Source organism: Polypterus senegalus, chromosome 16, assembly GCF_016835505.1.
Source record: "Polypterus senegalus isolate Bchr_013 chromosome 16, ASM1683550v1, whole genome shotgun sequence".
In the NCBI taxonomy this organism is placed as follows: Eukaryota; Metazoa; Chordata; class Cladistia; order Polypteriformes; family Polypteridae; genus Polypterus; species Polypterus senegalus.
Window position 1 is genome coordinate 23023006 of NC_053169.1, and position 15695 is coordinate 23038700.

At 37.9% G+C, this 15695-nt stretch overlaps 1 protein-coding gene across 1 annotated transcript in view; it reads left to right on the forward strand.

The window, feature by feature from the left end:
• The window catches only part of tmem87b (transmembrane protein 87B), a 32940-nt gene extending 21334 nt beyond the window's left edge, over positions 1-11606 (forward strand). The window contains exons 13-21 of the mRNA XM_039739002.1: positions 1170-1241; positions 3485-3593; positions 3849-3907; positions 4034-4137; positions 4213-4286; positions 4513-4583; positions 5668-5717; positions 6593-6623; positions 9961-11606. Coding sequence (XP_039594936.1) covers positions 1170-1241; positions 3485-3593; positions 3849-3907; positions 4034-4137; positions 4213-4286; positions 4513-4583; positions 5668-5717; positions 6593-6623; positions 9961-10002 — 612 coding nt within the window. The 3' untranslated portion in view covers positions 10003-11606. The remainder of the gene's footprint in view (positions 1-1169; positions 1242-3484; positions 3594-3848; positions 3908-4033; positions 4138-4212; positions 4287-4512; positions 4584-5667; positions 5718-6592; positions 6624-9960) is intronic.
• Positions 11607-15695: the final 4089 nt, after the last annotated feature.

The following is a 15695-nucleotide window of genomic DNA, read 5'->3' on the forward strand; positions in this document are numbered from 1 at the left end:
GGGCTCCAGCCTCAGCAGTTTCACTCATATGTGCGTCATAAGTTCAGTGCAACAGCAAATGTGAAAACAAGATTCACTCATGCTGAACTTTATAAAATAATTGTAGAAGACAATACTGAAGGTGCCTTTCCAAATGTAGATGTTTGCTTTTGTATGTATTTAACATTAATGGTCGCAAATTGCTCAGCTCAGTGTTCATTTCCACAGTTATTAAGTATAAGTATAAGTATTAAGTATATTAAAAATCCCGAAAGAACAACTATGCAACAAGACAGGCTGGATGCCTCATCTCTACTAAGTCTACAAGCAAGATGTGTTACATAAGATTAGTTTTGGAGCATTTGACTTTGCAATTAAAAAAACTTTTCAAACATAAATAAAGCAAAAGTATACAAAAATAAAAATTTTCCATCTTACTGTAAGTTTTTTTTAATTAAAAAAACAATTTTATTTTATGGTTTATTATTGTGTTAGATTTTGGATTAGACACACAAGGGGACACCACAATCTTTGAAGTATTTAAGGCCTCTAAAGGTCTTAATCCAGCCCTGCCCCTAGGATACTAAATGTGTGACAAATTTACTTTACTGGTGAGGAAGGATTGTGCCAGTCAATTTAGAAGAAAATGTTAAATCTAATGGTGTTTGCAGTACCCTTTTACATTTTCTATTTTACAAAAATATACCTTTAGCTTGTTGTCTAGAAAATGTGTTAATATCATGAAAATATTGTAATGATTTTTGTATTAAATATTAGTTACATAGACATACTAATGTAGCAAACACAAATCTCTTTACAGGTTTGGTACTGAAGACCTGTTTCCATATTTCTGTTACTAAAACCCTGACATAGTAAGCATCTTATTCAGGGCTACATAGCGAACTGAAACAGCAACCTCTTAAATAAAACTCTTAACACTTAGAGCCACTTGAACGCACCGCCTAGTGAAACGTAGTATGGAAGGCTCCTTTCAGATCAAAATATTCCAAAGATTAAGATTCTGAGCATATATTTACATGCTGTAAGAAATGTAGCAAGTTTATAAGCTATTATAATTTTGCTAGTGCTTACTGTTAAATTTTAATATAACAAGCTGCTGTGTTTGTTTGTATATATCTGATTAATAGTATGAGGAATAATATATACTTGTTTCTTTTTTAACTTATTAGGGTCGTGATAACCCTGGAGCTCTGATAGCTGATATTGTGTTAGCGATCATTGATTCCTGCTTTTTGTGGTTCATATCCTTTTAATGAAGTGCTAATAGAGGTAAAATATATAGTTCCAGGTGTATGGAGACTTAAGAGTGTGTCTGAAATATGTATTTTTGCTGAATACTCTATGGATGTGTGCATTGTTTTTTGAAACCAATAGAATGTACTTGAATACCACCTTGATATTGTGTATATATAAATCTCATTTAAGAGAACACTGAAGTTTTAAGGCGGGCTTTTTTGTTTCATTAGAAATGAACATCAAATGTGAATTTAAAGTAGTGAAATATGTAAATTTATGCAAATTTATGATATCTTTATTAAAGTGAGAAACATAACCCAATACTACTTTTATTATCATTGTCTAACTCTGTTATTCCTGTACAGGGTCTACTGGAGCCTATCCCAGCTAACATAGAGCATACGGCAGGAACAGACCCTGGACAGGGCATCAGTCCATCACAGGTCACATACGCAGCACACACACACACACACACACCCCAACACACTCTGGGGCCAATTTAGGAAACGCCAATCCACCCAGCTATGTGTCTTTGGACTGTGGGAGGAAACTGGAGCAGCCAGATGAAACTCACACAGACACAAGGGGAGAACATGCAAACTCTACGCAGAGGAGACCTGGGACGTGAACCCTGGTCTCCTTACTGCAAAGCAGCTGTGTTATCACTGTGCCACCCTATTATGTAGAGTGAGTATTAAAATTCTATGCAACCTTTTTGAAATTTCAGCATTTTTAATTTGTCTTTATCTGACATATGTGCTGAAATAATATTGATTAATCCGAAATATATTTGGTTTTCAGGTAACATTATTAAGTGTGTGGAGGCTTTTGATATTCACTGTAGGTGTTAATCTATCTGTCTATCTATCTGGACTCACGGCTGCTTTTTTAGAGTTTCGGATTATGGCTTGGACTTGCCTAGCACTTTAAATCTGTAGAAGAACATTCAGAATTATTGTAAAAGACAAAGAGTTTGAAGTTGTAGTTTGCTTAATTGTAACAATTAATACAAAAGTGACAGACGTCTATTTGTGTCAGTGTTCCCCCTATATTTTTATTTCAACACAAACAATTCTAAACTTCCATTTTTAGTGAGCATTGTTGGGGCTTTACTCACTACTTCCTTATGCAGGTGGATATCCATCCGTCTATTATCCAACTCGCTATATCCTAACCACAGGGTCACGGGGGTCTACTGGAGCCAATCCCAGCCAACACAGGGTGCAAGGCAGGGCGCCAGGTTGGATATCTTTTTACTGAATGACTTTACTGAGTTGCCTGACATGCAAAAGTTTGCGATTTCATTACAATTCCAAAAAGTGTCAGAATCATAAAATATAATCTCTTCATGGTCCGTAATGATCCTGCATGTCAAAAATGTTTATGTCATGCGAGTGTCGCAATAGAAGAAAATAGATTTATCACCTAGAGGTATGTTGTCACAGCATTGTCGGTGCATTCAATAGGGCACCATCAAGTGGAACAATTTACAGACAGTTTATTTTTCAAACACAAGAAATTGTCACACCTATTGCTCAAACAGCTACATTATCAAAAATATTTTATATTGGAAGTTCACAGTGTGTTATGATCCTTCATAAGGCTTACACTATTGCAGTCTTTTCAGTGTCATTTCTTTATAAAACTTAAAGAGAGGATGTGCGATTAGACATACTGTTAAGACTTCATTGTGTTTATAGATGTGTATTTTTCTAACTTGCATTGCTTTCATTTGGTTTTGCCAGCTCTGCCTCTGTTACATGAGAACATGAGTTGCGTTGTTTCCAGCATTATGAGCTGTAGCCACTACCATAAACCCTTTTTGTATCATGTAATCCTCTCCTCTTAGATTTCCTGTTTGGAGTGAATTTAACATACAGTACATGCCATATAAATAGATATAATTGTAGCAAAGCTGGAAGACTTTTGTCTCCGCAGTTGTTTTGCTACCAAGTGGTCTGATGAAACCTCAGACGATAACGCAAAGTTTTTTTCCCCCTCACATGTAATTATCATTTACTTATCTCTCATACACACCAGTGGTGAAATTTTCAAGTACATTTTATATGTATTTATATTCTGTCTTGGTAAAATAAAGTTTCAAACCTGAAGCTGATTCTGCGGTTTTAGAGTGTTATGTATTTATTTTATTAGGTTTTACAGGGTTCTAGTCTAAAATTAAATACGTACTACATGGAGAAAAGATCATGTTTTTGTGTGTTTTTAATTTTCCTTAATATTTCTATACATATTTGTCAGCCTGGCTCAAACTGTTAAAATTTTAAAGCTTAGAAGAAATCAAATAAAACTCTCTCTTTATCGACACTTTACAAACACTTTAATTTTTGCAATCCTAGGTATGTATGCCTTTATTTTTGATTGATTATAAAAAGTAATCTGTAGAGCTTTAAGACATTAGCTTAAAGTTTAACTGCAGTTTGATTAAATTTTGTTCTCCAAAATGTGTAAATGTAAATTAATTTATAGAACTCTTGCATGCAGTTAAACCAGGTCTTGATTAGGTTTCTATAATGACTCATCTTTGTGCTCATATATATAGTATTTATTTATATATACAGTATACTTTATCACACTTTTATTTTTTATTCTAGCCTCTTTAGTATTTATGGTTTGGACAGCAAAGAATTTCCAGTTAGCAGTGTGCCAGTCTGTAAGTGCATATTCTGTAATGTTTGCTTTTTATAGCAATGACATCTGCTGCATGAATTTATTAGATAGGAAGTTTGCAATTTTAAAAGTTTAATAAACATTTAATAAATTCTAAATATTTTAACAGGACTGGATGGAGCTGTGGGTGGACGATGCTTTCTGGAGATTTTTATTTTCAATTATTCTTTTGGTGATTATGTTTCTGTGGAGACCTTCCACTAACAATCAAAGGTATTTCTTGTGGAAGATGTTCTGTTTCAGATGTAGTAATGTTTGGGGACCCAATTAATTTCATTTTGTTGTTAGGTATGCCTTCACACCCCTGATTGATGACTCTGATGATGAAGAAATTGAAGAATTTTCTGTATCAGAAAATCTAGGTATTCATGAAAAACTCGAAAGCATGCTTCGTGTTGCATAGAATTTGAAGGAATTGTAATCTGCACAAGGTGGATTCTGAAAATCTTAGAACTTTCAGTTTTCAGTTTAAAGGATCCCACAGCAGTGAGGTCAACTGTGTAGATTAACTTGCATCTGGACATTTTTAAAAGAAGATTAAATTGTACAAGATATGCATAATTAAAAATATATGTTTGTCTGTTCTAGCTGATGGTATTAAATTAAGATCATCAAAATCCGAAAGCAATGGAAGAGCAAAACCAGTAGATGGCGCGATGGTCAGTACTACTAATTATTGGTATAAGCCGGCAAATGTTCAGAGAAATGTATACTGTACTGTATTTAATTCAGAAAGTAGTGATTAGTGACTTCAAATTGCTTGATTCTGAAGTGGAGATTCCTAACCTCTGGGTAATATTTCTTTTTAAATGTCTTTTCTTGCCTTTTAATTCAATTTGCTTAATTGAATGTCTTTATTGTATACTCCCCATATAGTTATTAATATTATTTAGTTTAGTTCAGGTTATTGAGCACCTGATTTCTTTTTCTTAATTCATTTGGAAATAATCCTGATTTTTGATTTGGCAAAAGAACACGAGAGCCTGAAACCTGTTTGTTAAAAAGCAAATATTACCCTCTGATTAATGATTTGGTTGGATGGAGGGAATTCCTCTTCAGAAATATTACACTGGAGATTGATTTAGTTTTTATTGCCCAGCTATATGCATATAGTGTACTATATATTGTCAAGATTCTTTTATTGGTAATGTGGTCATATCAGTTAAATGCTTACCATTTGATTTTATTTACATATACTGATTTTTTTTTTTCCATAACTTGACTTTGTGGTATGTAAAAATGAACAGCTGTAAATTGTTTTTTTCTTTATTTTGGAAGTTGTCAGTTTGAATTTGCTGTTTATCAGGTTTCCAGGAATCTTAAGTTATTTTGAAGGTTCCAGTTTTTTTGCATGCATATTAATACAGTATATATATATATATATATATATATATATATATATATATATATATATATATATATATATATATATATATATATATATATATATATATATATATATATTCCTTACTCAACATTTCTCCATCTGAAATTCTGTAGTGAGTTACTCAGATAACGTGCTAACAATGAAAGGGTATGTAATTAGAAAACACAAACTTAATTACAAGTCACTGATGTAAAAGACTGGAGTTTCATGTTGAAAATGTAGCTTGGAAGATTCCATATGTTAGGAGTGCATCATGTGCTAAACAAAAATTAAGTAGAATCGTATATGAGATACATATTTACAAATATGTTTAAAAATGTAAAAAGCACACATAAAGGTGGTTATTATTTTTTTAGGATGAAGATCTAAAGTGGGTTGAAGACAACATTCCCTCTCTGTCAGATGTGTAAGTACTGGTTTAATTTTTTGTTGTTTTTAAGTTTACATATTTTCAGTTGATTCCTTGTGGGCTGAATTGTTTGGCTTTTTGTAGAATTTTGTGAATTTATTGTGTTTTGAAGTGATTTTGGAAAAGTTCTTTGTGTGAATAAATACCATTTATTCCAATAACCTGTGGTGTATTGCTGTGTCTTGGGTTTGGGGCTCAGTGGACCCACAACATATATGACTGGCATCTCTATTGTGCGGTGTGAGTGGTTGCTTGACCACAATTTGTAAAAATCACATAAAACTTAATTTAGATGCCTACATGTAAACATCGTAACAAGTCTTATGTCGGAATATGTGTTTCTTCTGCAAATGGTGACTAGTTAGGAAGTGAGAGGTTGTAATGAGCAGAACACAACCAGAATCAGGTAAAAGGCATGTAATAAGTATGAACTAACCAGAGTGCAGCGGAGTCTGCTTTTTTATAAATCTTGTTTTTTTTTCTGTCTACATTAAAATACTGCAAAGGGCCTTTTTAAACGTATCTGGCTCTGGAGAGCGTTTTCAGAAGTGTTTATTTTCATGGGTTGAAAATGCTGATGTAGTGTGAATGAAAGTCAAAAACGGAGACAAATGTCTGCATTTCTAAATGAAAACGTGGTAGTGCTGTGTAGGTAGCCTAAGGGCTACATCAGAGGTTCCATAGAGCAACACAGAAGAAAAAAGGGTGGAAGTTTGCACTTTTGTTTCATTTCTATCTTGTCATCTCATATTTGAAATGTTTGAGTGTACATCAAAAGTTGCAGTTTGACAACACAATCTAAATGTATGTGAAAAGTCTTACCATATGTTAATATTATATCTGTTGTTAAAGTGTGATGTTCTTTATTTTAGAGCACTTCCTGCTCTTCTGGATTCCGATGAGGTAATAAATATTCTTCTAATTCTAAATATATAATCATTAATCATTTTGTTTGTAACTAATGTATAAAATTCATCTTCTTAATACTTTTGAAATAGCATTTCATACTTTTGATCTGTGTCTCCTGTCGCAACAATCCAAAGTTCCCAGACATTCCTAGAAGATCTCGGAGGTGTAGAGTACTGGAATGAGTTTTGGTGGATTAAGTGCCTCCACTGGTTTCCCATGAGAAGGGTCCAAAACACTTCAATCGTTTTTTCTTTGTCAGAATGTACAGCAGTTCTTGTCAAAGATTCTTCCAAATGGTGAAGCTCCTACTCATATCGTAGGCTGCCTGGCAACAAAGAGCAGAAACCTAATTTGGTTCATTTTTTTTCTTATAACATAAACTGCGAGTCCTTTTTCCCAAAGTTTGTAAGAGCTTAAAAACAAGGGAACAATCTGGATGAGGCTTGTCAGTTTCTCTTTGCATCACATTTGCCCCAACTGTTGATGCACCTTGACCCACCTTTTCATGCTGACTGGTTATTTGATTATGTTCAGTTTTGGCAGTGATTAATGCATGGGCTTGAATCGAAATACGATTCTCTCGGAGCAGCCACTAAGCAAACTGGAAATGTTTTTTTACTGCCTAGGAAGATAGATGGGCATTTTGGCCATAATTGAGGAGGAAGGATGGCCAGGTTGCAGATACTACCCAGCCCCAGGATGCATTATAAATTCTTTCCTGGCTGGGATGCTTAGAGATAGAAGGGACTCATGAGAGTTGGAAACTGGGAGCAGTTCATCCCCCAAATTAATAGGTGGCAGCGTCCCTAACAAGTAGCCCCAGTTTGGACACCCACAGAACTGTATGGGAATTGGAGTCTAGAAACACAGCACTGTAGGAATCCTTGGGTGATGATAGAGAGCATTGCCAGGAGAGAACCTCCTGTTGTATAGCAGGTCCGTGACGTAGAAAAAAGTGTCTGATTTTTAATAAATAAATAAATAAATGGCTGACTCGCTCTCCGTGGGTGTACATGCTCACACAGCTGCGGGGAGTTGGTGGAGTAATTGGGATAAGAGGTGCCTGCACATGAGTGCGGTCTGTCTCAGTTCTTTGCTTCATCGGCTTCCTGCGGGGCGCGATTGGGACACTGCACCCACTGAGGCATATAACGAAGAGCTGGCATGAGAATCGATAAGAGAATCAGAAGACAAAAAGGAAAAGAAAGAAACGGAGGTTAAAGGATGGGAGAGAAACAGAAGGCAGGGGGCAAAAGGAAGCCAGTGCTTGTGAACGAGTAGACAGGAGAGAGAAAGAGAGAGCGAGCGCAAGAGGAGGCAGGCAGCTGGGAGGAAGTCCCTTAGGAAGCTTGCAGTCAATGCTTAGGGGCTGAATGGCTACTCCCGCTGAGTGACTTATGTGCTGTTTGGTTGGAGCAACTCCACATAAGGCCAGGAGAAAGGCAGTGGGAGCCATAGGCGTAATGGAAGGCACAATGAGGCATCCTATGGGTGGTGCCATGGACCTCAGGGGCACAAACCTGACACCAAGAGTTGGAGGCTTGGAGTGTTGCTTGGCTGGTAGTCAGAAAAGGCTACAGGGGCCCAGGCCTAGGAGTAAGGGTGCAGAAGGTCGGTTGAACTGTCAGACATGTCATCAGTTGCAGGACGTCAACTGGAGGTAAGTGAGGAGACAGACGTTAGATGATGCAACGGGGACTGTACTTTTAAAGTGTTTTAACCTCATTTTTATGGATTATTTATGGAATTGTTTTTAAACTCCACTACACTACTGGTCAGAAGTTTGAAATTTAATCAGATGAAATGCAAAAATTGACATAAAATGGTGAAAATACAAGCAGTAAATTGTCAGAGGTTTAAATTTAAGTTTAGGTTAGCAAAAACTTATAAAAAAGGAAATTTCGGAATGTTCAAAATGGGCCTTCTACAGGGAACAACTAATAGGTTACAACCTAAAAGTGAATTCAGCCTTGCAAGTTGAAGCAAACAATTTGAACAGGTGTCCCAACCTTCTGTTGACTGCTTAAAAACCCCTTTTTCTGTCTTAAAGCCGAGCTGGAACAGACTGTGTTGCTACATCCTCTGAAGTACTACTTGGACAATATTACACTGTAGAAAGTATTAAATTCCAATAGAAATTAACTAATGAAATGAGACAGAATATTATTACCTTTAGAAGTGTAGTCCTTTCATTTAGAGAAATTGAAATAAATAAATACATATATATATATCTCAAAGTGTCCGTGAGTATGGTGGTCTCCTACACATTTCCACAGACAATTGGAAGCTGGAAGAGATCTGGCAGACCCAAAGTCACAAGCCAGTCAGAAGACACATTTCTGAGGGTCACCAGCTTGATAGGCGCCTCACAGCACAACAACTTCAATCAGAGTTTAACAGTGTGTCAGTTTCACTGTCAAGAGGAGACTTTGTGCTGCAGGTTTAACAGGGCAAGTGACAATAAGAAAGCCATTCCTTAAAGGACAAAATAGGGCCTTGAAATACCAGCTGTGGCCTACTACAGACTGGAAGAAGGTCTTATGGACCGATGAATCAAAATTTGAAATCCTCAGTTCACCACGCAGGGTGTTTGTATGCCACTGAGTTGGTGAAAGGAAGGTTCCTCAGTGTGTGACACCAGCTGTCCAACATAGAGGAGGAATTGTGATGATCTAGGGTTCTTCTGCTGGAAGCAGAGTTGTGACTGGCATTCTGAATCACAAGCATTTTGCAGCACCACACAGTACCTTCTGGGGTTCATACTACAGTAAGACAATACCCCAAAACATACCTCCAGGCTATGTCAGAACTGCGTTTAAAGAACAGAACAAGAAGGTCCATTTCAAAACATGGAATGGCCAGCACAGTCTCCAGACTTGAACTCCATTGAGTTAGATTGGGATGAACTGGACAGAAGAATGAAAGGAAATCAACCCGCACATGCAACGCGTTTGTGGGAACCTCTGCAACAGTGTTGAGATCTTTCTGATGAATATTTGATTTCCCTTATAGAAAGAAGGCCACGTGTGTGTTTGGCTGTTATATCGGCAAAAGGTGGCTACTTTGATGAACCAAAAATTGAAATAAAATTCTGTACACGTTTATTTGTTCCATGCCTTGATTTCACGAAACATTAAGACATTAGACTCTGCATTTCCATAAAAACTGAACAAAACTTTGGTGTTCTAAAACTTTTGACCAGCAGTGTATACTCACAAGTGTACGTTTTATTGAATTGTATTTCCTTTATTTACAACTGCAGTTGTGCATTTTAAGAATAGCCATTTATTAGACTATGCAGGTTTCAGAGTATCATTTGTTTGCTCCACAGGAAATAATGGTAACAAAGTACGAGATGTCAAAGATGGAGTGAGTGAATGAAGGACCTTCGACTTGGTGTCTGTGAAGGACTGTTGTGAAATATGCAAATGACTCTGTGTTCATGCGGACACAGTCTCCGTAGGACTGAATTCCTCCTAAGGATGGAACAAAGGATCTTTTTCATTTTTGTGTTGTCTAACAACAACTAAAAAAAAAAAACACCTCTCCTTGAATAAAATACATTGTGAAGCACTTGCAGTTTGGCCACTAGCTCGGTGTTGTCCTGCCTAATTTTATTACATGGTAAAATACTGAATATGCAATTTAAAACTTTCTTTCATTCCAGCGACGATATTACCGATGTGTATATTCGCCTCTTTCAACCAAAAATTCAGTGAAAGCTTTAGCCTTAATTTTCATGGCAATGTGCTTCCTGATGCCACAGTTTTTAAAATACTCACCTCGTATGTTTGGCAAGCGAGTTTTCAGAAATGGAGGCAAACTTGTTTTTTTCTTCTCCTGCATCAGATTTGATAGATCAGTTTTAGGGTCACAGCTACTGCGTTTTAAGCCTAAATAAAGCAATAATTGATATTTTCCTGCACTAACTCTTCATGTGTATATTGGACTGATTTTAGATATTAATTAGGAAACAAGGCAGCCCTTGCGATTGCTGATTATGTGAAAAGTAAGGAGATGTCCTTGAAGTAGCAGTTGGGCCTAAACAGATTTGCACCTCAAGATGAAGGAAGGTAGTATCTTCTACAAAACGTCATTTCTACTACGGTCAGATATCTTTTGAGTTAAACTGATTAAATGTCTTTTTCAAAGGAATTTGTTCTTTAATTATTCAATCAAAGTTAATGCAAAGTTATGGTAATTTCTTTTTTTGTTTATTTGGTTTGTTAAAACAGTAACCAAAAATAAAGAGTAAGGAATTCCGTTTTTTATATACGTTCGAAGTTAACAAAATATACAGAGTTGTTCTGGTTGAATTAATCAGCAGCATACAGATTGTGTTTTGTAAATGCGTATTTATGTGAGCTTTTACTGACAAGTTTACAGTCGCTTTTTTTTTTTAATTTATGGTATTTGTCACTTATGCCTACACTCTGCTGTTTATGTTTAATGAACAACTGAAAATTAAGTGTTTTTTTTTTTTGTTTTTTTGTTTTTTAACTTATTTATATTATGTCCTCAGGATTTGAGAATTTCTCCTTTTTTGCCTTATGTGAGAAGGTTTGTGTTTTAAATCGCTGTATACATATTGAAAGCAATATAATACGTTTGTGTAAGGGAGAATTATTGATGGTCTGTGTTCAAAAGATTTTATTTCTGTATACCTGAATCAGTATTGAAGTTAAGGATTTTTTTTTTTTTTTTTAAAGGGTGTTTCATTAAAAGTGTGTGTGAAGGTGGCTGATGTCTGTCTGCCCAGTCCTTCCTGCGCCTCGGACTGTTCTGGCAGCTCCTGTCGGTCTCCGTTGCAAGGCCCTTCCTTCTCTTAAACCACTTCTTGGCTTTTTTTTTTCCTGTAAAGCGTTCTTGTTGCAAGGATTCAAATTAGAAGAGCACAAGTTAATATGTATAAAAAAAAAAATCTATAGATTTCTAAAATTTGGTTTGAGCCCACCAGATCTAAAAAAAAAAAAAAAATCTAAGGAGCCGTGAGTTTGTAACTACGGTGAATACAAGTCGGGGTTGGGCGTGATGGCAGAAGGCAGAGTCTGTGATTAAACCTCTTCAGATTGTAAAGTGTTTAACTTTAGGGGAAAGAGTTTAAAGTCTACTTTTATAACCCTTTGTGTAAGGGGTCCCACAGGCCTAGTTGCAGAATCGAAGACTTTGAATAATAACAAATTACTGTTTTATATCAGTCATTTGTAAAAACTGAATAAATGTTACTATTTTATCAATGTCGACTGCATTTGAATATTTTTATGATTGTGTGAAGTTTAACTATTATTTATAATGAAATATTTACACTCTTAAATATATATAAAAAAATACTTTTTAAAAGCCACACTTGTATTAAGTTTAAAAGTGTACTAAAAAGTAAAAAATAAGTCTCTCATACATCACTTGCAAGATGCTAAGATTTTAAGAAGTGTTTTTTGATGTTGATTGATGAAAGGCGCCCACGCTTTTATTTTACAAGTGATGTATGAGAGACTTATTTTTTACTTTTTAGTACACTTTTTAAAAACCACACTTGTATTAAGTTTAAAAGTATTTTTTTATATATATATATCTATAGTATTTTCAACTTGTGGTGGGCTGGCACCCTGCCCGGGGTTTGCTCCTGCCTTGCGCCCTATGTTGGCTGGGATTGGTTACAGCCAACCTCCGTGACCCTGTGTTAGGATATAGCGGGTTGGATATTATTTTCAACTTTTTAGTCTTAGGTTTGTTTTAGTATAATTTTGTAATCAATATTTTATCACTTTCTTTAATATTTCTCTCTGTTACTAGCGCCATCTATTGGTGAAATCTTTAACTGTTCTTTATATGACAATTTGATTTCTTACTTTACATGGTGTGACAGATGGCCGGGGTCCATGCCTGGCCGGGACGCCCCTTCACCTTGTCCCCGGAAGTCCAGTATCTTCCCCTGGATGCTAGATGGCAGCACCCCTGGGTTGCAGCGGTGCCTCGGACTCCCCCAGGGCTTCATGGGGGTTGGAGTTCTCTGCAGCTCTGTGGGGTTCCGCAGGCACTGCCAGGGGTTTCTGCAACAAGAGCGGCTGGCCCCTTTTGGGCATTGGTTCAGCTGGGCTGTGAAATCCAGGCAGCACCCCCTAGCGGCCACCCTGGTTCCCAACTGGGCTGTGGAGAACTCCATCTCCCATGGAGCCCTGCGGGACGGTTGGAGAATCACTGTCGGCCAGGGAGGCTGCCACCAAGTGTCCCGGGGGAAGTATTGTGTTGCCCATGGTTGCTTCCCCTGAACATATGCAGCAGGGGCGTCCTGGCCGCCCGTCACAATGGATTAATTGATCAGTTAGTGAAAGTGGTTATTGATTCATGTTATTGTCATCGGAAGTGAGTAAGTGTGCAGAAATTCAAGTCATTTGGACAATAGGAAGTGGGTTAAATATCGATTACAAGGTTTGTACTAGACAACAAACAGGTGAAGTTAAAATTAGTGTGATAATAATAATAATAAAAATAAAGGCACGTCACCAGATTGTGGGGTAAAACAGTCGCTTGACAAAGAGCCGTTTACTTCTGGAATGGGTTCTTTGGGCTTTGAAAACAGAAATGATTAGTGGGATACCTAGGAGGAGGCCGAGGGGTCAAGAAAAGCAGAAATTCGCCTCTGTCATTGTATGCAGTAAGAGTCCGTTTAAGATCAGGAAGCAACTGGTGTTCAGTAAATCCGTTATCCATGGCTATTTATGGGACAGCTACAGACCCAAATAAATAAATGGGTCTTTCTGGAACCTCAGTCTGGATGGTTCTTGTACGAACCAAAATTGGCCCCCCTAATGCACCTCTGGCACTTTCATTTTTAAGAGTTGTAGTTTTTTGCTTCTAGGTGGCGTGTCTTTTAGCCATAATGAAATATCCCTATACTTTTTTTCATTAATGTTTAATAGACAGGTAGGACTGTATCCATCCCCTGAGGAAAATTTAGGTTTTTTTCAGAACATCTTTAAATAAAGAAATAAATATACACACACACACTTTGATCTGAGTACACACTGGAATGACTAAAAAGCAAGAAAATGAAAAAGAAAGAAAACTTCTGACTTGGCTGTCACAGTCCCTGTGAGACGTTATGCAGGCATTTTGCTGTTGGTATGAAGGACCCCCATACCGTTTCTTCACACACTTCTGCTGAAAGTCCACACAGAGTTAGTGTGTTACAGAGAGGATGAGCAGCGTTGTTCATAATGGCACTCAGTTTTGTTTTAATTCCTTCATTAGCTTGCCCTTTTAATTAGCCTATTGATTCAGTGGGCCTCCCTTGAAGTGGTCTTACCAGTTCAGTGCACCACAGCGTAGAAAAATCCCACTGGCCATCATAGAGCTTATAGAAGATGTGAAGGATGTCACTTGCCACCTTAAAGATAGATAGATAGATAGATAGATACTTTATTAATCCCAAGGGGAAATTCACATAATCCAGCAGCAGTATACTGATACAAAAAACAATATTAAATTAAAGAGTAATAAAAATGAGAAAAAAAAAAAGCAGACAATAACTTTGAGTAATGTTAGCGTTTACCCCCCAGGGTGGAATTTAAGAGTCGCATAGTGTGGGGGAGGAACGATCTCCTCAGTCTGTCAGTGGAGCAGGATGGTGACAGCAGTCTGTCACTGAAGCTACTCCTCTACCTGGAGATGACACTGTTCAGTGGATGCAGTGGATTCTTCATGATTGACAGGAGTTTGCTCAGCACCCATCACTCTGCCACAGATGTTAAACTGTCCAACTTTACTCCTACAATAGAGCCTGCCTTCCTCACCAGTTTGTCCAGACGTGAGGTGTCCCTCTTCTTTATGCTGCCTCCCCAGCACACCACCGTGTAGAAGAGGGCACTCACCACAACCGTCTGGTAGAACATCTGCAGCATCTTATTGCAGATGTTGAAGGGCGCCAACCTTCTCAGAAAGTATAGTCGGCTCTGTCCTTTCTTACACAGAGCATCAGTATTGGCAGTCCAGTCCAATTTGTCATCCAGCTGCACTCCCAGATATTTATAGGCCTGTACCCTCTGCACACAGTCACCTCTGATGATCACAGGGTCCATGAGGGGCTTAGGCCTCCTAAAATCCACCACCAGCTCCTTGGTTTTGCTGGTGTTAAGATGTAAGTGGTTTGAGTCGCACCATTTAACAAAGTCTTTGATTAGCCTCCTGTACTCCTCCTGCTGCCCACTCCTGATGCAGCCCACAATAGCAGTGTCGTCAGCGAAGTTTTGCACGTGGCAGGACTCCGAGTCATATTGGAAGTCTGATGTATATAGATTGAACAGGACTGAAGAAAGTACAGTCCCCTGCGGCGCCCCTGTATTGCTAAACACAATGTCAGACCTGCAGTTCCCAAGACGCACATACTGAGGTCTGTCTGTAAGATAGTCCACAATCCATGCCACCAGGTGCGAGTCTACTCCCATCTCAGTCAGCTTGTCCCTAAGGAGCAGAGGTTGGATGGTGCTGAAGGCGCTAGAGAAGTCCAAAAACATAATTCTTACAGCACCACTGCCTCTGTCCAAGTGGGAGAGGGATCGGTGTAGCATATAGATGATGGCATCCTCCGCTCCCACCTTCTCCTGGTATGCAAGCTGCAGAGGGTCGACGGCATGGCGGACCTATGGCCTCAGGTGGTGAAGCAGTAGCCACTCCATGGTCTTCAACAGATGTGACGTCAGAGCACGGTCTCCTAAGAAAAAAGAGTCTGCCCTGCCCTTTCTCTACAGTTACTCTGTGTTACAAGACCAGTACTACCTGTCATTAATGTGGACCCACAAGTACTTGTAGGAAAGGACCACCTCTACATCTGCTACCTGACTAGTGACTGGACACAGGGGCTCTTTGGTGAGGTGAAAGTCAACAAGCAGTTCTTTGGTTTTTTTAGATGTTAAGTTGCAGATGATTCTCAACGTTCTCCCCCTGACTCCTCTCCTCTGTCCATCCCCGTTATCAATACACTCCTTAAATGCAGAACCATCTGAGGATGTCTATAAGTGACATGACCTGTTGTCAGATTTATAGTCGGAGGTGTACAGAGTGACAAGG